Source organism: Caloenas nicobarica, chromosome 5, assembly GCF_036013445.1.
Source record: "Caloenas nicobarica isolate bCalNic1 chromosome 5, bCalNic1.hap1, whole genome shotgun sequence".
NCBI lineage: Eukaryota > Metazoa > Chordata > Aves > Columbiformes > Columbidae > Caloenas > Caloenas nicobarica.
Genome location: NC_088249.1, coordinates 557496 through 581074, shown reverse-complemented (window position 1 = coordinate 581074; position 23579 = coordinate 557496). Strand labels below are relative to the sequence as shown.

At 43.6% G+C, this 23579-nt stretch overlaps 1 protein-coding gene across 1 annotated transcript in view; it reads left to right on the top strand.

The window, feature by feature from the left end:
* MDGA2 (MAM domain containing glycosylphosphatidylinositol anchor 2) overlaps positions 1-23152 on the top strand; it is a 332178-nt gene extending 309026 nt beyond the window's left edge. Inside the window, exons 13-18 of the mRNA XM_065635574.1 lie at positions 5009-5029; positions 9982-10137; positions 11231-11389; positions 16877-17007; positions 22148-22253; positions 22962-23152. Of these exons, the coding sequence (XP_065491646.1) occupies positions 5009-5029; positions 9982-10137; positions 11231-11389; positions 16877-17007; positions 22148-22253; positions 22962-23050 (662 nt within the window). The 3' untranslated portion in view covers positions 23051-23152. The remainder of the gene's footprint in view (positions 1-5008; positions 5030-9981; positions 10138-11230; positions 11390-16876; positions 17008-22147; positions 22254-22961) is intronic.
* The last annotated feature ends 427 nt before the right edge of the window (positions 23153-23579 follow it).

Sequence of the window (23579 nt, the reverse complement as noted above, 5' to 3'; positions counted from 1 at the left end):
CTAAAGACAAAAGAAGGGCTTGTTTACTAAATCTGTTATCATACAAATGAGGAGAAGGTGGTCATTCTCCTTCAGTTCCTGTTGGACTTCACTCCTCGCTGAGCCTCTTCACCCAAGCAAACTCCTATTTTCTGACACTCTCGCAGGAGTCTGGTCTCCTTGGGGTTGCCCATGTGCACAAGGGGAAGACCCAGGGTCTTCCCAAAGGTGATGAGGAGCAGAAGTTTCATCCATACGTTTGGGATTTCTGTGCAGCAATCCCCATCTCGCCAGCTCACACCAGGCAGCTACTGCCCATGTCCATGGACCTCGAAATTTCTCCAATGACTTAAATACTGACCAGCACTCCTGTAAAGAGGAGAAAAAACACCATTCATGTCACTTCGCCTCTGTTTTGGTGGTGGTGGCACTCTGGCCAGTCTCAGGAGGTTGGTTGAGATCTCGGCTGTGGTTCACAACTGTGCCGCGTTTGAGGTTTCACTGAAACATTCTGAGATTTACATTTCTAGCCCCTGGCTGGCAGGAAGGACATTCCCATACAGCATCAAAGGCCTATTTTCTCTACCGCAGGTTTTGGGGGTTTTTTTCTGCTAGAATCTGCCATTAGCACAGATGTGAACAACATCCTAATTTCAAACATGCCGATGAAGTGACAATGCAAAATCCAGCGCCCAGGAGGGAGGAAGCTGCTGCCTTGTGCCCCAGATGGAGAGATGCTCTTGGAGCATTAGTGCTATTACTCTGGTGCCAACAAATTCGCAGCTTCAGAAATCATGAGCCAGATGCTAATCAATAAGATAAACCTAAAGCGACTTCCCTTTGAAGAGTGATCCCAGAACGGCTGAGCCTTTCTGTGCTTAAAATCTGCATTTTTATCTCAGCGTTCATCCAATGACTATAGTGTCGGCAAACTATTACCAGGCTAATTTTAAGGATGTTATAGCTTCAACTGTAAAATCATGATATCACATACGTTATTATAATGCAAAGCCGACACCTATAATCTGAAATGCTGGCATCTTAGAAAAGCAGTTAATGGGCTAGCAGGAAGCACAGCAGCAGGGCTGCATTGATGTAAGAAATAATTATAGACATTACCCAGCAAATAAAAGACATCATAGGAATCTTAAAACGAGAACTAAGATAATTTTTTTACATTTTTCTCCCATTACATTTTTTTAATTGTGAGACCTCAGGCAGGGAGAAAAACACTTGAAGTTTTATATTTTCAGTGGCGCTTTGTGTGTGCATGTGCCTCCGTGCATTGGGTTTTGATTGCTACCCCAGCAGCACACCGGCCTCCAGCAGTGTCAGCGCTTTTCCTCATCCCATCTCTCTAGGAATACTCTTTTTGGAGGCCCAGGACCAAAGACCATGTCCATTCAGATCTTAAATATATCCAAGGATGGAAACCTCACTGTCTCTCTGGGCAACCTGTTTGGTACTTGATTACCCTTAAAGTAAAAAAGCTTTTTTCTTAGGTTTAAAAGACACCGATGCATTTGGAGATCTGGCGAGGATTCTCATTGCAAACATTTTTTCCCCTTATTCTTTTCAACTTCGAGCAGGCTAATAGGATTTCACCCCGTTTTAAAGGAATGCAGCCAGTGTGAAAAGCAGATCAGACACGTCATAGAGTTGCTAAAAATGGTAGCAGAGTATTTTGCCTTTACAAAATGCATTAACTTTTACAGTTGAGTTTCATTTTTGTGCAAATAAAGGCTAGACAGGCCATGCTATACCCAGGTTTTACTTTGACAGCTTAAGCTTGGCTTTTGTAGTAGGACATTCTGTGGTAGGTATTGCGCAGACCGATTTCTCTAGAATAAAGTGTGTAAGAAACAACATGACATTTCCAGTGTATTGGTTGCTCTACTAGAGAGGAGGTTTCTCCAGGATTCTTCCAGATGACAAACCACCCTCTGGATGTACCCGTGTCTCTCTGATGACCTTAGAGACACTCCGATGATACTCCTAGATGAGGTGTCTAATTTTTAGATCACTAAAGTTAAGCCACAGTAATCCTAGGTGAAGTCATTTTTATTGGGTTACACTCCTTCCTAGGTGACGCAGGGCACATCACCTTTTAAATTAAAACCCACAACAGGAGATTGATGTGGAAATTGCTAATATATAAAAATAACAGCTTCCCATGTGCTGGCCTGCTGGTAGTCACCTGAATGCCCAAAATAAGGGGACTATAAAGCAGGAAAACCTCAGTAAAGAGCTCTTTACGGTATACCTTGCCATCTCAAGCGGGAGCTGGAAATAAAAAATAAAAACTCCGCAGTATCTAATCCCTTACCTGTGGCACAAGCATTTCCTAGGAAGATCCCTCGCCTGCCATGAATTATTCCCTACATGCTGAAAGAATGGGAGAAAAGAGCAATCATCACAGTAGGAGTGACATCGATAATTGCAACCGAACATCACTTGACAAACTCTTTGGTAGATACGTGTTATTCTGCTAGCAAACACCGTCTGCCGAGTAAATACAAACAGGGTGATTTAAGTAGCAGTAATGAGTGTTTTGTAGGCTAATACAAAACAGATATGTCCCTTAGTAACACCAGATATGTCTCGTAGTAACAGTTTAAATATTATCTCCATCACTTGACATAAATCTGTGTCAGCCTGTTGGATACGAACTGGTCCTCCAACTACTCCAATTAAAAATTCAGTACTCTGTTCTTTAGCTATGCACTTATGTTTATTTTCATAAGAGGTTTAGACACTTTCCAGATTCTGTATGAAAGATGAGTATATAATTGTGGTTATTATTTATTGCTATTATTGTTGTTATTGGGGTTTTTGTTGTTATTATTACTATTATTATTATTTTAGTTATATTTCTAGCCCCAGAAAAATAAAATCAGTACCAAGTAGGGCATAATTGATAGGATTTATAAGTTTGCACTGGCATACAATTCCAGTATTATCCAGTGTTATAGACACTAGGATAGTTGCTATTATGCGAAGAAGAAAGCCTTGTCCTTGACTACCAATATTTACAGTGAGGTTTGCTTTTCCTGTGCAAACCAAGTGCTTAAGGGTATGGACTCTGGATCCTGATTAAAGCTTTTAGGTGTTGGTTTTAATTACCTCAAGAAATCAGTTTCCAGTGGTAGAAAGCACAGCAGCTAAACATCTAGCTTGCTTCTCCTTGCCTCTGGCTTTGTGTTCTGCATAGTGAGGAAAGTTTGTTTTGCAGCTGTTTTTTGAAAGGAGGGACATAGTGTTGCACAGTCTCCAAAGGCCACCTCACTTGTAAGCTGAACAAGTGTTTGTGCTGGGAAGGTTCTGTGGGAAATGGAACCATCTTTGCATACGTGCAGTTGTGCCTAACAGAAGGACAAGCATTCAGAAAAACCGCTCAGCCCACATCGTTCCGTGACGTGCACAAACGCAGATCAGCAAATGGTAAAATCATCCAACAAACTGAAATTGCAGCAGGTTTCATTCTCCGCTTGCCGGAGGAATGGCAGGAAGATTAAGGGATCATCCGTCTTGGCTCTAACCAAGCTCAAACGTTTCGGGACGCTTTGTTCTCCTCCCGAGATTCTCCGGCAGCAAAACCTTCCTCCCAGCCCCGCCAGGGTCAGCGGAGCAGCGATAACCCGCGGGCTCCACGCATTTTCCAGACATTTCCAAGTCAGCCTTGGGAATTTAGTCCCTCCATCATCCATTAATCTCCCTCTATGGCAAATTTAACTTGCTACCTGTGTGTCGTGCCCGCAGCAACCTTCCCATTCCGCAGGGAGAGCCGGAGCCATCGCACCTTGTCTTACAGCAGCGGGCTCTATTTCTTACAAGAGTGAGCTTTCTGTATTTCTATTTGGGGTTTTTTTCCCAGTTTATGATGTTAGATAAGTCCAGCCTAACTGCTTTAATTTGGTTTTCTGCTTTTGTCAATCCGTCAGCTGAAGCTAGTTTGGCGAGATGCCTTTCTTGCTCTGCTGTGAACAATCTGAATAGTATGAGTCAAAGGTACACGATGGTGGTAGTTTCCATAAAAGCTCGTGAATTTAGTTACAAATAAACCATCAGTAAATGCGGTTCGCAGCAATTTCAGCTAATTCCAAGTTCAGTCACTCAGGGATTTCACAAAATGAATGTTTCTTGCAGAATCAAAGGTAATTGGGTGGTAAAAGCTATGAGGTTATCTAATACAATGTAATGACCAAGTTTCTGAAGAATATTGCGCTAGGGCAGATCACTGTTCCATTTGTTTCAGTGAAGGCAAGATGAAATGGCAGAGCTGCTAACTTAGGGCTGTTTGGAAAACTTGAGATTGAATCTAGAACTCCACAGAATCCGTGGCTGGGGTCACACACCCAGAGTTCGTGTCTATAAATATAAATATGACATGGGAAGGGCAGCAGGAAAACATGCAGCAACACCTGTGCTGATGTCTGGCATTGCCAGATATACCCGGTATTTGGATATAAAAATTTATTTCAAGTCTTCTGCTAATAGCATGCAATTCCAACAGTGAGCTTAGCATCCTTCTGTTTCTCACACAAACCACTTATAGCAGAAGTTTCCTAATTCATCCATCCTCAAATTTACCCTTCTGCAAACAGGTAGCACAGAACCACAGACTAATTTCAAACCCCATTTCCCATGTTTAGCATTGCACAGGTTGCTCTGGACCTAAACCTGGGTGGCCACTCCCATGGTTCAGATATCTATAGGCACTAGTGAAGTTTGGCTTTCATTCTGCTTCAGCCTGTTAAGGAATTAAGTAGGTGAACTTCAGTAGTAAAGAGTTACGGACGTAGAGGTTTTTGTAATTTTTGCCAAGGGTCTGTGAAATAAGAGTGCCAGTTTTATCAGCTTCCCCAAAAATTCCCTGTGCTCAGTAGTCCTGATGTGTCATGCGGGGCATTGCACAGACCCAGAGGAGAACGGACAGAGGGAGGGAACAATGGGAAATTTAGGATAATCTGAATATCGACGAATTAGAGTTTCTTCTTTGTGCTAATTTTATTTCTGCTCTGTCTTCCAGCTCCAGTAAATCCACATCTACGTAAGTATTTCTTTGTCTTTTTAGCTTTTTTGTGTGTGAAGAACTGACCTTGCATCCGTTGTCTCTCACAGTTAAAAAGTAAATGATAAGTATTTTACTTGCAGTCGCAGCCTGTGCATTGCAGGGATCACCTTGGTTTTGTGTATGGCTGAAGGTGCCATTCCTCTTGTTCTGCCGAGCTGCTAAAGCAAGAGGAGATGGAGGAAGGAAAAATTATACATCCAGCTCATCTCTCTTTCCCACTGCCCAAACAGTTCATCTAAAGGAAAATACTGATTTTCTGAAATAACACCCATTTGTGGGTGTAGCAGCTCTTTGTGTGTGGGCAATGCTGTGGTTTAGTCATGGGAGTAGCTAAATACCTGGAAGGTCAAGTACTGTGTAGGACCCATATCTGTTCCTCATCATGTGTGGTAAAAATCTTGAAGAAAAGTCAGTCTGTGGAATTTTCTGATTTCACTTATTCTTGAATAAGAACACAGTTGCATTTCTCAAGTTATTTTGATACTTCTGAGGGCAGTCAGAAGCTCATCCGCGTCTTTAAGACCAAAGAAAGAATGTTGGTTTTCCAGGCAGTGCATACAGGAATCACAGACCTCATTTGCACAGAGAAATGTGGAGACCAAAAGTGTGACCCGGGTGTGAAAGTGTTCAGAGAAATTCACAGGAGGCAGCTCCACAGGCACGACTGGAAATGCAAGTTCTGACTATGTATTCACTGCGGTGCTGGGGCACGGGGATGGTGCAGGCGAGAAAGGACTTTTTCTCTTCCAGTTTATTCTTACACTTTTCCATGGGCACCAAATCCCTACAAATGCCACAGACAGGACACTGGGATGGAGCTTTGTCCCAGTAAAACCACCCTGTTCCTGACAGTCCCCACATCCATCTACTCCATTATTTTCTTCCACGCTGCAGCAGGTGAATGTTTTGCTGTGGGAATGTATTCTGCCATTACTCTTGCTTTTAATAACATAGGCAAAAAATAAAGGGGATGGGATTCTGTCTGCTGTTATTACTGTTGGAGTGCAGCCTCTCTCCCGTCTCTCACACATGACAGCTAAACCTTTCTATAAATTTTAAACTTATTTGCAGGAGAGCTTGTGCGATACATTAATAATTAATCAGAGTTTAGTTCGAAGCTCACAGGAGCTGAAAGAACCACTCCCATTGACTTAAATAAGCAGTAGATGAGGCCCTTGCTAATTAATATATTAAATATATACTCTATGATGTTAAGAAAAAACTACATTGCAGTCCCAAGTGCTTCACCCTGCAGTCCTCTATGATTTTAAGATCTGAAACTGTCTAAGTTTCTAAACATCTCTATAGGTCTCTACCTCCTCTGCTGGTGATGGCAAAGTTTGCCAACCAGAACTATAAGGTAGCCAGGGTCATTTCTTTCAGACGAGCAAAGAGATTGTAAAATTCTGAGTTGCTTTTATCCCCAAAGACTTTTTGGTCTGCAAATGGGTCCAAACCAGTAAGCTGAAGAAGGGATATTCTGTCTTCTGTAACAAATTCGATCTCATCATTATCTGTTCTTTCTACAGTCTAATTTCACTGAAAATACAGAATGGATGATGATATATACTATATCAGATGAACAAAGTTCTGGTTCTTTTCTAAACCTTTTGGGGCTGAATTCTGATTTTATTTCCATCATTGTGAATGAAGAATAAGAGCTGTATTCAACTGGACAAGACACCTGTATTAGAAACTGAAGTCACGTTCTTCCTGCTTCAATTCCGAAATAATCACAATGCAAAAGTCCTTCCTTTTTATAAGATGTCTGCAAAGCATAAGCAAGTATCATTGAATGACTTTAAACCTGAGATGTAGCCTCAGATCTACCTTTTATTTTATAACATTAATATAAACCATTCAATGTAAACCATAAAGATTTGATATCAATTAGTGCAACTAGATGTTACACCTGAATAATGGAAAAGATTTGATGTTAAAGAGTCTTATTCAACTTGAGTTTTATGGAAATAGGTGACAAAAATTCATACTACAATGAGAGCGTTTCACCTTGAGAACAGTTTCAGATTTTGCCCTAATTGGCAATGAAATTATTAATAACCTGGATCCATTTCCAGAGCTGGCATGTGCTTTAACAAAAATTCACCACTATCTTTAACAGTCTGAGCGGTGCCATGAGCACCCGTGGGTGCTTGCGGAAGGGCTGGATGTTCCTCCTGCACCCCGCGTACCCCATAATGAACAGGTCGGGACCATCCAGGTCTATTTAAATGCTCCTGCTTCTTGCATAACGAAAATACTGAGCTAATCCTGGTGAACTATTTCCCATGTTTTTTCTTCTGTCACGTTTTAAGAAGTGTTTAATGCCAAGAATATTTAGCACTACCCTTTTCTAATGGATTCCAAATGGTGGAGTCTGACATGAAACCAGTGTTTCCCTACTAAAAAAATGGAAAACTTTTACTTATCTTTTCTCATCTGGTCTGTTTTTTTTTTTTTAACCTGAAAAAAAATATTTTTTTTTCTGCTGATGTGGAATTTCTTAATGAAGCTCTGAGGGCACGGTGCGACATGCGAATACAGCTTTTGAGATACTGGAGGGGCAGTGTCAGAATCTGCTGAATGGCTGAAAATGCTTTGTGTTAATTCACTTTGCTGCAGGGCTGGATCTGGCAGTCAGAACTTCTTTAGTTGCTGGTTTGCCCTTAATTTTATCACGCTGTGTAGAAGCAGCACCATTTTTGCTACAGGAAGGGCTTGCATAAAGGGAGGTGGAAACCAAATGCACAAAATATAGTGTAAATCAAGTGAATTTGGAGGTCGAGTCGTGTACAAGGTATTCTTGGAGATGAGAGGCACAGCTGGTGTTTTGTTCAGGGTGCTTCACTTGAGCCCTTCTGCCTTTCTAGAGCTTAGTCAGGGTCTTTGCCTCCTCTTCCCAGTCTTTGGGATAAGGATGGAGGTGTCGCTCTGCATCTGTTCACGTGCTTCTCTCCAAGGATTTTTGGATGTAATTTGCCCGCGTGTATTCCTTGTGGCCTCGTTCTTTGATTTGCTCGTCTCTCAGGAGGAACCACAATCAAGCCTTTACTTGTATTTCTTTTCCGCAATGCTCACAATGGTGCTCATCCGTTGAATGATTTTCTACATTGCCACTTCGTTCAAAATTCAGTATTCAGAAGACCTTGCTTCCAGAACCAAACCGAAGTGCAACGTCTGATGGTTATCAGTCATGTTTGCCAGTTAAGAAACTGGGATTTCAGAAATTTATTCTCCTGGAGGATCTAATAAAGTCAATGGATTTATTGAGAAATCAAGTCAATCTGCTTGAGGAACTCATAGCCAAGGAAGTTTCTGCGGATTGCATTTTTTTGATGACCCAGTTTTATAGGATGGTGTTTTATGCCGATGTTGTGGAGGGGCCACCGTTTCTGTTGCTCTTTGGACAGGCAAGAAGCAGAAGGAGGAAGACTTGGAAATCGCTCCTACTGCAGCTTTTTGTTTGGAATGGATTTTTCAAGCCTGCTTTTTCAGTCTGCCGTATTATCTGATTTTAAATAAGCTTCAGACCGGTGTCCCTGTTTAGCAGTACATATCCAAGCTAAGCTCCAGGTCCCTCTGTCTTCACTGATTTACACTGAAGCTCCGGTGGCTTAAGTGGATTTATAGTTCACCGAAACCCCAAACCTGCAAACATTTATATACCTTCTCAATTTAACACAGACGAATAGTCCCATGACGCCTGGTGTTAGAGTTCCTCATAACAATGAATATAAATTGCACCCCTATAAAGAAGGCCGTGGCTGACACAGTATGCAGGCAGCTGCATTCTCCCTGGAGAAAAGAGATTTGCTTGTTTTCTCAGATAAGTCAATTGACTTTGCTGGAAGAGTAAACTCAGCAGGAACTGCTCATGTGCATAAAATTAAGCTTTTGCACATTTTACTACATGGGGCCTTATTCTGTTCTGAGATGAAGACTGAACCTTGAAGTTTTGGTTTATTTTGGTTCCTAAATGTTCGACAGTAGGACTTTCTCATCCCGTCATAGCCCAGCAGGTAGGGTCGCTGGACTGGTGTGTCTCACGAACCTGTTTCACCAAGGAGAGGATCCCGGCAATCCTCTCTGGGGTTCTTGGCATTTTTATTCTTTAGGCCAAAGTTTTTACCCCTTGACCTCAAGTACATAACAGAAATCTTAGGGGAAGTCTAAGAGATGTCTTCGGGACATGATACAGTCACCTGTCCTGCTCATATAAGTTCAGATAGACCTAAACCTTCCTCCCAGGTATTTGTCTAATTGGTTATTATAATCCAGGGGTGGGGACTCACTGCTTCTCCTGAGCAATCCACTCATGTGCTTTGCTGTCCTGATTTTTAGAGATTTTCTTCATGTCTACCCTAAAGCTCCTTTGTTCTCATTCAGCCATTACTTGCTTTCCCATCCCTGTTGAAAACCAAGAATAGTTTCGAAGATGTCACTAGGAGATAATATTTTCATTCTGAAAAGCTGCTGTCCCCTTTTCCCTAATGTCATTATCCCTCAAACAAAATAACCCACTTCTCTTTTTTTTTTTTTTTTCCCCATAGTTCATGTTTTGTGGACACACTGCCTGTTCTTCTCAGCTTTTTAGAAATGCTAGCTGGGTAAGGAGAGACAGTGTCCCTGAGGGCATTTTTATACGTCTGAATATATGAGGAGGAGCTATGCAGTCAGATCTGAATATAGTTTCAAGTAACACCAGCACATATTGGTGATCGTGATTTTTTTTTCATTGGGGTTACTCCAAAAGAAAGCATACACTCAACGCTAGAAACTGATGTAAACTAAATGTACATCTGGTTTTTAGTGCTTTTAATAAGCATCATCCCACAATGTGTTTGTTATAATTGACAAGTACTTTGACAAACCAGCGTAGGATGAACAGCTTCAGCCACTAAATCTCTGCTCGTTTGCTGGGTTGGCAGGAGAGTTCCACTGCGGGTTTGAGGATGGCAACATTTGCCTTTTCACTCAAGATGACACGGACAATTTCGACTGGACAAAACAAAGCACTGCCACTAGAGACACAAAATACACCCCGAACACGGGGCCCAACGCAGATCGGACGGGCTCCAAGGAAGGTAAGTGCCGGTGGTGGCCTTGGGACGTCCCTTGGGGTGAGGGACATGTCCAGGACAGCCAGTTCGTCATCCAGCTATATCATTTTTCCTACTCATACCAAGAATAAGCACACTTCAAGGACTTCTAGACGAAATTGCCGGTGCTGAGGTGTGCAGCTGGTCCCAAAGCACAACCCACTAACGGGGCCGTTAACCAGCTTGGATTGTTCCTGTTGTGCCATTTTCAAAGCGATTGCCTTCGCGTTATAGTCTAGTGGGGAAATACTCTGGCACAGCTTGAAATATTCTTCTGTTTTATGTCATTTAGATTCTAACTTGGACTCTCTCAAACTGTCACAATGAGATTTTTTCTTGCCCCGTTTTTACTTAGGGTGTTGATAAAATGTGTAATTTTCAATCTGCTCCCCCGGTTAACAGAAGCGTGCCATCTTGACTGCAGTGGATATTTGCATTTGAAAAGTCAGACATATTGTGCTGAATCCATCAAGTACTGCAGTAACTCATGCTATTTTACTGTATGGCCCCTGCTTGCACTACCAAAGGGGAAAAAAAAAATCGTACCGCATTATATTTGCTTGGTTGGATTAAGTAAATACTGTCTCTGTTGTTGGCGCAGTCCCGGATCAGAATAAATGAATATTGTCTTCTTTTGTGAAAGTGAGCTTTCAAACATTATGATTGACATGGCTGGTTAAAAATGTTCCTTGAAAAGTTGCTGTCAAGATATTTTATTTCTATTTTACAAGTCCTACCTGCTCACTGTTTATAGGAACAAATCGTAACCTTGAGTCTGAATTCTGAGCACCATCATAAAGATTTTTTTCTTTTCATGTGCATATACAATGTTACCTCAATTTGAAGTTGTTTATGAGTACTGACCTGCTAGCCTTGATTTTACTCTTGGTAGCAAACATGTCTTTGAAGCAGTTGTGGAAAACACGTGGGCTTAATGCAGAAGAATTGTCTCAGAATTCATGGCAATGTCAGATGAATGTAAAAAGTGAATCAAGATGCTTGATAGCCCTGGTGTCTTTATGCATGTGTTAGATTTTGAAGACTACAACTTAATGGTTTCCATTTGGACTTCCCCTAGGTTTCTACATGTACATTGAGACATCACGCCCCAGGCTGGAAGGAGAAAAGGCCAGACTTGTTAGCCCTGTCTTCAGCGTCGCGCCAAAAAATCCCTACGGAGCTACAAACACGGCCTATTGTTTCAGCTTCTACTATCACATGTATGGACAGCACATAGGTGAGAGAAAGCCAATGACCTTTTATTTTCACTTGGGGAGAAATAGCAGGAAAAATGTCTGTTTGTATGAAAAAAAAAGTCGGGAGGACTGCCAACACCTGCAAGGGCCACTCGCAACCAAAGCTGTCAAGAGAGGCGCCTAATAGCATCCTAATTGCTGAAAAAAAAATGTGTTTTCCACTAATCAGCATGCTAGCAGGAGCCGCTCTTACTGCTGGGAAGTGTTTTGAGAACGTGTGAGGTTTTGAGCCTGGGAGATTTAGAGTGTGGAAACAGAAGAAGTGAGATTTGTAAGGACTTTGCTGGATACCGATGGTGTTTTGAGTCAGGACCAAGCGATGAGCAGCAGCACTTGTGGTGTGTTGGCGGCTGGACCCTGTGTGCGGTGCGGCAGCACACGGAGCCTTTTTAAAAGTCACAAATAATTAGCTCACAAGCTGCGGGAGTATTTGTTTTCAAGGTGTATCTGTAAGTCTGTTTTTAGTCATAGCTCCTTCAAAATACACATTTAATTTCTTTGCCTAGTATGAAAAAGAGTGTGGGGAAGTATAAAAGTATAAATGATAGACAGTCAATTTTTATAAATCCTGTAAATCCCTGTGGGGTGCTTGTGCTTACCGGTGTGTCAGGAAGCTTTCCAATGCCAAGCTGACCCGAATTGATGGATTTTTATCTATATTTCAAGGGCGAGCACATCCTCACGGCGCATTCTGCCCCCAGGCAGAGTTCAAGTTCTAACCAGAGCAGACAAGTTCACTTAGTTTTGTGTTGTATCTGCACTGCCAGCACGTGAATGCAGACCCGGGTCTAAATTCTCCTGGCTCTATGTTGCAGCAGGAGCTTGCCTGGTTATTGGGAGGGATTAAGCCGTGTCATGCTTAGTGCAAAAAAGAATATAAACTGCCCTATATGGCCATATACCAGATTATTTCTGGTATGTGACGGCGAAGAGCAAAGTTACAAACATAACGGGTGAAAGTGTGGACATCTGTCCAAAAAACAGTGACCTTCCTTGGTGTAATTCTGTTGGTTTTGGTTTTATTTTTGTTTTTCTCATGGGCTGCCTTTTCAGCAAGTGTCTGTCCCCTTACCTTTTTTGCTGAGATTGCCCTTTCTTCTTTACGTGTAAGTTCTTGAATCAACATGTGTAATGCTGGCTGATGCAGGAGCTAAATCACAGGTGAAGATGGTCACAGTGATGATTAGTGATCACAGTTACACAGGATTTCTTCACGGCAATGTGGACACCTGGTTTCGAAAGCCAAAATTGCTCAATATCACTTTCGTTCCTTAATAATAAAAAATATAGTTACCATAATTTTAGCTAATGTTCAAACTTATCTGCTTTTCAATAGCTTTGGACAAAATTACTTCTTATTCTGTCTTTAAAGAGCAGACTGACAGAAAAATGGTACACAGCACCATGTGTTCGAATTCAGGCACATACATCTCTACTAAATTCAATATTTTAATTCCTCTTAATGAAAAAATGTTATGAAACACATGAGAATGCAACATGCATATAAGAAATAAATTATGAAGTGAGCAAATATGTACCATTTGATTCCCCAGATATGGACTCTTATCACTGAAATTGTTCACATGAGGATAATGAAAAGAAAAACCCAATGAGCGATGTATTCTAAGACTTCAATGATTTAAGCACATGAGTATTGTATGAATAGTCATATTGATGAGGTAACTACTTGAGTGGGTTTTTAGAGGTTTGTGGTCTCAGAGATGCTCAGGGACAGGACAAGAGGCAATGGGCACAAATTGAAATAGAGGCAATTCAATTTAAACATAAGAAAAAACTTCCTTTCTTTCTTTTTTTTTTTTCACTGTGAAGGTGGTCAAACACTGGCACAGGTTCCCCAGAAAGCTGGTGGAGTCTCTGTCCCTGGCAACATCCAAAATCCAATTGTATATGGTCCTGGGCAACCTGCTCTGACCCACCACGCTTTGAGCAGGGGTTTGGACAGCGCGATCTCCAGAGGAGCATCCAACCTCAAAGATTCTGTGGGAAATATTTAATCGGTGATGTTTTTTTAAAAGAATGATGGGATCTCTGTGCCGAAGTCTCTCTCTTTTGAATAACCTTGAGCTGCTAATTCTTGACCTGACTTCACTGAAAATTTGAAGCGTCTTGCAGGGGAATTTGCCTTAAATAAATTCCAGCCTGTTGCTTTTGCACAACATGTTCAGAGAAGACACATGGCCATTAAACTTTGGTTTTGCACCCAAAGTGCCGAGCAGTGTTCAGCAGACTTTAGGGCTGTAAGTCAGTATTTCCAATGGGTCGCTTTATTCTCCCTGGTTATCACTACCCGTAAGATTTCCAAGCAGTTTTAGGGTTATTCCCATGTTTCAGGGGCAAAGTACTTTGTTTCCAAAACAGTTTCGGTGCACGTCAGAATGTTTGTGCATTTCTTGCAAGATTTTGAAGATGCTCTAATAAAATGGAAAATCGGGCTGGAATGATGCTCTGTTGCTGGTGCAGACTGGTCTTGGAGGCTTTGGGGAAAATACATTTTATCCTCCATTCTTAAAAATGAGTGATGCCAGTGACATAAATATGAGAATACAGCTGTTGTGCTATATTGAAAGCAAACAGGCTATGGGTTTATCCAGCACAGCTTCTCTGCCTGCTGTTCAGGTGCTTGGTGTCTCTGGAGAAGGGGCTGAAACGTTCCGTGGCGATGAGGAGAGGCACTTGGGAGGCTTTGCAGGGAGCAGAGCACAGATCTGCAATTAGCACTTAGGCACAGCTCTGATGAGATAAACAGGGACCTTCATTCCGTGCCATGGCAGTTAGATTCAGAAAGATAAAGTGGGTTTTTTTTACCTGAAATAGATGGCTCTTTCTTACAAGGCAGACTGCAATCCCCGACCGATCCCACAGCGCTGACTCCGAGAGGTCCGCCTGCCAGGGAAAGTGCTGGTGCTTTGCTCACACCCTTCAGAAGAAGAACATAGATTATCCCTAAAGCATAAGAGAAATAGAAGTTCCCGTTACTTGATTTGCAGCAGTCAATAAGCAATTGTTGGGGAACAAGAAAATGAAGAGTCACTGTCCTTATTGTGTCTCTATGTTGAGACAGAAAGAGGTTGTAGTTCCATTATAGCTGTCACCATCTTTTAAAACAATCTGTATTTCCGATTTTTCCCTCTTCACCCCAAAAAGAGGGGCATTTCTAATTGACACTCCAACAACAAGAATTTTTCTTCTCATTAGATAGCCATCACAAAAAGAAATGTGGAAGCCGAACATGCTGTTGGAGCACACGGTGAGAGCTGTTGGTGTTGGCACAATGGCGAGCGCTCAAAATCCCACACTCCTGGCAGGTTGCTGTCAGAAAGTAAACTTTATTCCTCAGTTCACAGTTGTTACTCCTGCTCAGTGGTTTTGCCTCGTACTCGAGAGTCACTTCATTACCCATTTGTCTGGAGTTTGGAATAGTTTGACTCTGTGGATGAATTCTTGCTGGACACAGCTCAGTGTGAACCCTACAGCCAACCCATCTCCTCCAGAGCATCAGCTTTGCAAAGGCCGCGTGACTTTTCCAAAACTTTACTGGCAACATTTCAAGGATAAGCCTCTGTTGCAGGTGTCATTAGTGAAGTTTTCGGTGACATTTCGGGCAGGTTATGTGCTTGTCTAGCAAAGAGGGTTGAGCAGGTACATCCACACTAACCAACACACTGGGCAACGACCGAGCATCTCTGTTACGGTAGTGGCTATTTTGTGTTTTCAGTAAGACTGGTATCATTCTGCTATTAATTCGAAGAAATTTTGTGACACGGAGAGGCTGGGTATGATTGAAAAATCTTAAACCTCTGTAACCTCAGCAGTGATAGAATTACATGGTTTTGATACCGAAATTATTCAGTTATTCCAAAGAGCCCTGTGGCATGGACTGTATCAGCCTGCACAGACATGTGAAACAATTAGCCAGCTATTCATCTCTTGCTCGATATGGGCATTGATTTTTGTCTTTAAGAAAAATAACATGATATATAATTCCATTTTTTAAATTTAGGTAGCCTTGCACAGCCCCGCACAGCCCTGCGATGTGTTCCCAGCTGCGGGGCTGCTCCAGGGAACCCTCCCCAGCTTTTCCCTTCTTGCAAGCACTTTCTGTTCCAGGTCTTTTTGTTCTACCCACTCGTGTGCGTGTAGGCAGAGACAGAATGTCCTCCGTAGGAGCCGGGTTTCCTTTCTGCTGCTCCCGCACCCTCCCCTGCGTTTGAAACCTCAGGGGCTGCAGTGGGAGGCAGGTGGGGACACGGCGCTGCCCCATAGCTCCGGCGAGCATCGCATCCCACCTCCTTCCAAGGGCATGTATGGCCCGTTCTGGGCACCCCGGGGAAATAGCCGTGATGAGAATATTTGCTGCTCCATTACATGTTCGAGCCTTACATTTTTCAAGGCGCCGAGTTTTGCCGTCGCCAGAAATAAGAACTTTTTATTAGCAGGAGCTGAGTCACTGTGCAGGTGCCTCAGATCTGAGAGGTTTCACTGCAAATGTAATTTGTAAGAGCTTCCCAGCTGCCATGCCTAACACCCTAAGAAAACAGTAGTCTTGTGTGAACGTGACTTTCTGAGTTTTCTTGACTGAAGGCAAATGCAATGATTTACATAATACAAAGAGACCCCACCACCCCACACATCTGCAGATAACGCTTTAGGGCAAGAAGGAACAAAATCCCCGAACTAATGTGAATTACTGACCCTCATAGATGAATTCGATGCATTTGCTATCTCTTGGTGCACCAAGACAGTCTGGTTTCTGTTCATGGTCTGAGACAGCGAGGTTAACTGGAGAGAAGGGTTGTTGAATGCAGATGATCTGTTGTTACCTGTTGCAAATAATATCTGTGCTGTAACCAGCAACTTAATGGCCAGCAGTGGGGAAAGACGCAGGTCTGTGGTTTTTCTCCACAGTGAGGGACTTTACCGGCGTTATGTTAACTCAGAGGATTATACTGTCCTTCAAAAACACTCCTTAGCAGGAGTAAGCGCGTCGCATCTATCTCTGAGGTAGATTTGCCAAGCTCTGTGGCACTCCATTAGTTAAATGATGTACAGAGTAAACAAGAATTTGGACAGTCTTCATAAGCAAGAGCTAAGCATAAAGCAACCAAGTTGCTTATTTATCCTTGGGTAAGAAGAAAACTCCTTTTTGCGCATCTCAGCCTGGGAAGCCCCATGTCCTTCCCGAGCAATGGGTGCAATTGTCCTGGCCGCACCGGGGACCGCGCTCCCTGCACCCCCACTTTGCCTCTGCTGGGAGTTCACATCTCCAGTTCACAGTGGTCCCAGGTTCAAAAGATTTTGAATTTCCGACCAGAAACTCTCCGCGTCCACTCAGACCTGGCCAAGGCTCGTGCAAAACGGGCAGGGGGTGAGCAGGGGACGGTACCCAGCCCGGCACCCCTGCTCCGCCCCACAGCCCAACCAATTCCCCTTCTCCACCTCTCTTCTAGGAAGCCTGAACGTTTACCTGCGGTTGAAAGGTCAGACGGCGATAGAGAACCCATTGTGGTCTTCAAGTGGAAATAAGGGACAGCACTGGAACCAAGCCCGCGTTAATATAAACCCCCCGACTTCATTCCAGGTAATGGCTTGTGCATCGCACACCAGGAACGGGAGGTTATCAGAGATGGGGCCTGTGGACACTGACCCTTTCCCTCTGACACAGGGTTTCACAGCTTCATTTCAGCTCTGAAAGCTGCTTTACGGAGAGATAATTGCTTTCCTTCCTTTAAACAGGTGAGCACCATAGATGTTAATAACGCACACTTTAATGGCAGAACAGCAGCTATTTGCTTGAAGACAAAATGTCTTTCAGTTTTCAGAAGATGCTGGTAGCCGATATAAAGCACTTTTTAAATTTCAGATTAGCAACTGGAAGACAAAATTACATCCTGTGGAAAAAAAAACATTTACAGTGCCCATGTTAGAGGTGTCTTGAAATACATGCATTTTTGGTAGAAAAAGGAACGATCCCTTTGCTGAAAGGCAGCAAAGCAGCAGCGCTGCCTGCACAGAGCTCCGGGTACAGCAGAGCCACGCGCCCCGTTCCCCAGGCACATGCAAGTTCTGACAGGTTTTCACACATTTCACTTTGGGTTTGACAGCGAGATGCTGATAGACTGTTCTGGGCAGTTCTCGTTCCCGCTGTGAGCTGTTTGTCGCTGGAATGGACCCAAAACCGCAGCTGCCGCGAGCAAACCCACATGTGTTTGAGGCTGGGAATATTGTCGTGGAGGGCGGGCGGCACAAGCTGTGCCCTGCGGTCTGATGTGCTCCAGGCTCCTCTGTCCCCTCTCTGCAACCTCCAGGTCCCCTGGGGGTGATAGTGGCTTTTGGGGAAAAGATTCATTCAGCGCAAGTCAAAACCGCTGACTTAAACGTGCAGATTGGGATTCACTTTCTGGGAAATTACTGATCCTGACCCTTTGTTTTCATTTCCATGCAAGAGAGGCAATGACAGAAGAGAAATGATTTGGCATACGTGATCGCAGAAGCGTTGCATGGGGGGAAATTAGAGGAAAATTGAAGGAGAGGGGTATGCGAAGTACAGTGTTGACGTGATGTTTGAGTGGAATAAAGTGGCAGAATTGGGGAGGAAGAGTGCAAAGAAAAGGGATACGAGTGTTGAAGTTGGGTTGGACTTTGACCTTTCCAACCCAGTCCTTTCCAACCCAGACTATTCAGTGATTCTGTGAAGCGCATTCAGGTCGTGGGGGCTGAGCAGAATGGGTGAGTTTTGCTGTGGTGAAGTCAGGATAAACCCGAGAAGTCTGAACAGTGAGGGAGAGAAAAATGATTTAGTATCTGCAGAGCTGGTAAAGGAAGAGATGTCTGGGGAAGCTGAAGCGATTGCAGTTGTGTCTGAGAAGGATTCCTGAGACCTGGGCCGGGCTGAGCATCAGCCCTCGCATGGGGCCCTGTTGCCTTCAAAAATGTTAGAGGTCACTTCTGCTACCGGTGCATCTCACTCGCGCTGCTTTAAATCCATATTCCCCGGTGCCAGGAGCTGGATGCTCCTCCGCTTGGCTGTTTTTCACCTTTTACATTGTTGTGTTTAGAGGCTTCAGCATAAAATGAATGTAAAGCCTTGAAGCTCTGCACAAATATAACAAATAAATGTCAGAGTGGTCGGAACCTTAAATTACTTTTTTTTAGTAGCTCTTGCATCAAGCAAACTTGATTTTCCATTTAGGAGTCCAAGTAGGAAAGAATATAAACCTCCCAGTTAAATTTAAGGAGAGTGAATTGAAGTGAATCTTTGCAGTAAAACAGTACACTGACACAGAAATTAAAACTTTTTATAGGTTAATTTATAAGGTAAAAGTGCAGCTCAGATATGTTTATACCTTCCCAATCCCCGTGATATATAACAAAGCTTCTGTCATGAAGAACTGTGGGTACTACAGTGCTTTGAATCGGAAAAAGTATTGTGTAAAAGCTATCTCAGCAAGATATTCGCTTATTAAGTATTTTTACAGAACGAACACAAAAAACGACTGCACGTGGAAGTGATACTCTGCACACTGGCATCAATTTTCGTTCAGATTTGAGCAGGACCGCTGCCACCGCCTTCAGCTATGTGTAGTTTCCTTGACATGTTCTTGTGTCAAAGAGATTTTTGGCGAAAAAGGGACTGACGTGTCCTTCAGTAAATGTTGCTGCTGGACCACGAAGCTTTTCTGTGCAGGGATACACCCTTGTCACCACGCTGCCCGGCTGGGGACACTCATGAGGCTCCTCTATTTATTAGGAGACTGGCCAGGAAGACAAAATCTGTCTGAAATCCTGTTGAAGAAGCACAAACTGAATCCACTGGGGATAACTCCGGAGGCGCTAGAGAGGCTTATTTCCATTTCCCTTGATAAGAGAGCAGAGTAACCTTTGCTGTATCCATGAGCCTCCTGATTCTTTGGCTAAATGCAGGATTTTTAACAACAACTTTGTAAAGATAATAGGTTTTGCAGGATGCTGACGGGGATGCTGATCGCTGTGAGCTCCGTGCTCTGCCAACGCTCATCTGCCGTGATTCGTTCTGAGCGTGCGGCCAAGCTGGCTAATAGCAACCGAAAACGCGCTGCCAAACGCAGATTTTAATTAAATGCTGGCCGTCGTATTGCTATAGAGGCCTTTTGTCTGCAAACAGTGGTTTTCATTATCAGGGAAGATTTGACTTTAAACTCCGTTGACTGGTTCTGCGCCTGCTGCCAAGGAGCAGGAGGGCAGGCTGGACTTTGGGGGAGAAGAGAAGACGCTGGATACTTCCCATCATCAGAGGCAGAGCTGAAAAATTGTCCGAGGGATAATTACTTGAGACGCTGTTTTCAGACAACAGGGTAAATTATGGGAAAACTTACTGTTTTCCCACTTAGAGTTCCCTGTTGCATTAATATCCACCTTGTTATAGTAATTAACCTACAGCGTCGCACTTCAATGAAATACCGATGTATCTCCTGCTCTGAATGCGCAGCTTTTAGGTTTATTTAGTGCTCCCAGCACAGACCTTTCCGCCTGGCCTAGGACACATCAGGCAGGCTGTAAATGGAGTCACAGAATCATTTTGGTTGGAAGAGACCCTCAGGATCATCAAGTCCAACCCTTAACCCGCCACTGTCACTAGATCATGTCCCTAAGAACCTCATCTACGTGTGTTTTAAACATATGCCTTATATAATTATTATTATATATTATATGCCTTATGTTGTTTAAATACTTGCCTTACATCACAAGGTTAGCGCTGCAGGGTCAGGCACCTTCTGGGGATGCTCAGCTTAGCGAAAGGACGAGACGCGTCCATGGCCAAGGTTGAGGGGATATTGCCCATGCAATGACGTCTGGTGGCATCGCGCACCGTGGTGACATGGTCCTTGGGTGACACTCATCCAGCTGGACTAGCGACCAGACCCCTGTGAAATACAGGGTCGTTTTCCACCGCCCTCAGCGTTTCCTCGTTATTTCTAATGGAAGGTTTTCCTTTCAAATGACCAGCTCTGGTTGAACTGTATTAATGGGCCAAGTAGCTGCCAAATGAAGAGGCTCGGATCTGTGTCCTGCTGAAATCAGTGACAACAGAGAGGGCCCGTCCGAGTGCCCCAGACATCCCCCTGTTGCACTTAGTTATTATGAAGTGTAATTTAAGTATTTTGCTCCAGATGGAATTAATATTTTTTTTAAATGGACTTTACTCCCAAGAGTTAATGTCGCCATTAGTGCCACAGCACGCCCTTATAAAATTATTGAATTTCATGCATATATTGTTGCAGTTTAAAGTTAAAAAACTTGTCATCTAAGTTAACCAAAAATATTTCAAAGGACTGAGGGAGGGGTGGGAAAGGGAGAGATAACTCTGCAAATGCTGCTACTTGGGAAATATATTCCTTACATAATTCCTTCGTCTCTTTAGAAGTGCTTTGAAGTTTTCTAGTGAATAAATTTCTCGCAACATAGAATGAGTCCACTTCTGCAAAGCTAATTAAGCAGCAAAATGGCAGAACAGCATCACATCGGGTCTGGGGAAGGAGAGCGCATAACTTTGTTTCTTTAGTACGTAGTAATCCATAGTAACGAACGATCCTAATAATGAACATTACGGCAAATAATCTCACTGACCTTGCAACAAGCCACCCATCTCCATACTGACACCATTTCCCTTCCCAGCTGTAGCCATTGGGTTTCACACTGGAAATATTTGTCAGAAAGTGGTTGGTAGTGCCTCGAAATCTCAGGCAGCCATTTAGCAGAGGTTAGAGCCTTAAAGAGGCATAAAATCTTTACCCTGACCCTCTCCGTGATTAAAGCCATCACGATATCCTCTGATAAATGTAAAACCATTCCTAGAAGGGATCAAAGCTTCTAGAAATGATGATGAGCCACTAAACAGGGCAGGAGATAAGTGGGGTTGTCACTGCCATCAATTCCTGCCATGGCGGGAGATCTGGGAATTTAAAATCCACGCGGGTGATCACAGGACATCACTGTGGGACCTCAGGGGATCCAAATCAAAGGTCGTTCCTTCCCAACCCCTTGTGATAAATTTAGCTTTGAGTTATGGGTGAAGGGACACCAACCCAGCTCCGGAGAGGCTTCTCCCAAGCGTTCATGGGTGAGGAAACGTCCTCCCAAGAGAAGGTTGCAGGGAGGACAGCCCAGGGCGGGAGACGAGGTGGGAGGGACTGGTTGGGCCACCTTCAAGAGCCAGAAACCTTGATTTACTGTGGAGATTTTGTGGCTTGTGTGTTTTCATGTGGTCAGTGGTCAAGTGGGTGCTCAGTCCTCCAACACCTTGCGGACGCTGTTCTTCTAAATGCGCCTCTGCCGCTCGCTTCAGGAGGCTGACGTTTCTGAGAAAAACACCCCAAAGCTCCTTAAAACATTTCCTCTGTTTAATCCTGCTCTTTGCTCCAGGAATATCATACTTAGATAAATACAGACATGCAGTTAGCATAGCGGTGAAGCTGACCTGGAGACGCCAGGCAGATGACGAAGGCGACGACCAGCAGCTCTGCTATTTCTCAGCTCATTCTGAAGCGTAAAAGCCTCCGCAGCTCACACGTCGTCTGTGTTCCCCTCACCAGCGTGTGTGAACTCAGTTGTGTTTTTCTGCACCGTAGGAAGCATTCATAAATTAGTCCAAGCCCACTGGTGCAGTTTAATGCCGTGCAAAATCCAGCAGAACATTTTCCACTTGTCGCCCTCTGATCTACTTGTTCTTTATTTTTTCGCAGCTCATATTTGAAGGGATCCGGGGCCCTGGCATCGAAGGTGATATTGCTATTGATGATGTATCAATTGTGGAAGGAGAGTGTATGAAATCAGACCAACCGGCCAACAGTAAGTGGCTTTTCCACAGGTGGGGGGAGAGCAAATTGCATCTTGTGGGTATAAATTTGAGACACCTTCTGAAATGGGTTTTCTCCCGGAGAACAATATGTTGGTCGGTTCAGTTGGAGAGGCTTAAAGTGAAATGTTTTCCTGGGAAGCAAGCTCTGGTTCGAAGTGTCTTCGTTTAGATAAAATGCTGGTTCAGCAGAGATGCAAGTGAAGGGCTGATGGGCATTGAGTGGCTGTGATTCGAGATGGGCAGGCACATAAAAGAACATAAAAAAAACCATCTAGGGGGTCCAAACAATATGAAATTATTGAGTATCAGTGTTGTGATTCCCCGCGGACCTTGTTTTATCCCTCCAGCCCCACGTGTGCATTACAACACAGACCCTAACCACATGCCAGGTGGGTTTTTTATCCGACGTCTCCTGCCTCATTCGGTTGGTGACACTGTTCTCGTCCCGTCTTTGCGAGGTGACCTTGCAGAGCGCTGTCCCTGCAGAGACCAGGGCTCTGCCGGGGAGTTTGGTGGCACTCGGTGTGACAAGCGGGGACATCCCAGTTGAGCATCACCCCCTTGTCCTCGCCGGCTGCCTCCACCTCGGTGTGCAGGACAGGTTCTGGTGGCCGAGCCCTGTATCTTCTGAGCCTTGTAGCAATGCTGACTGTGTCTGGGCAGCTCTTTAATTCTACCTTTTTCCCCCCTTTTTGTAGATTTACGATCAGGTGCTGTCGGGACATTAGCGCATATACGACTTATCCCAGTTATCATCCTCATGTCTGTCTTAAGTCATCAGAGGTGACCTTATCCTGGCAGAGGCTACAAAAGATTCACCAGGCACTGGCATGAAGAAAGAGTCTTTGTAAAATGGACATTTAAAAACAAACTACCAAAGATTCCTCCACTGACTGACTCAAAAGTTAAATAAATACATAAATAAATAATTAAAAAAAAATTAAAAAGCACTGGGGACATAAAAGGCATCACGGGAGTGTAACTCACTATGAACCACGCCTGAGAACGAGATCTGGCCTAAGGAAGGACGAGACCTTCAGGTGCTTTTGTGGTCAATAATGAATACAGCATCGTCTGGTTGAACTCTCGGAAAAGAGCTATAGAAACCCTTGTCAAAGCACAAAGTCATGGCTGGTTTTGTTTCAAATGAATAGTTTGCTTGTTACCATGGAAACCTAATGGCCTGCCAAAAAAAAAAAAAAAAAAAAAGGAAGGAGAGAGGAAATAAAAACAAAAAGAGGGAGAGAAACACCTCACTGTAAACAGGGTATGTGAAGAGCTGGCATTCATTTTCCCTTCAAGAAGGTTTTTAGTCT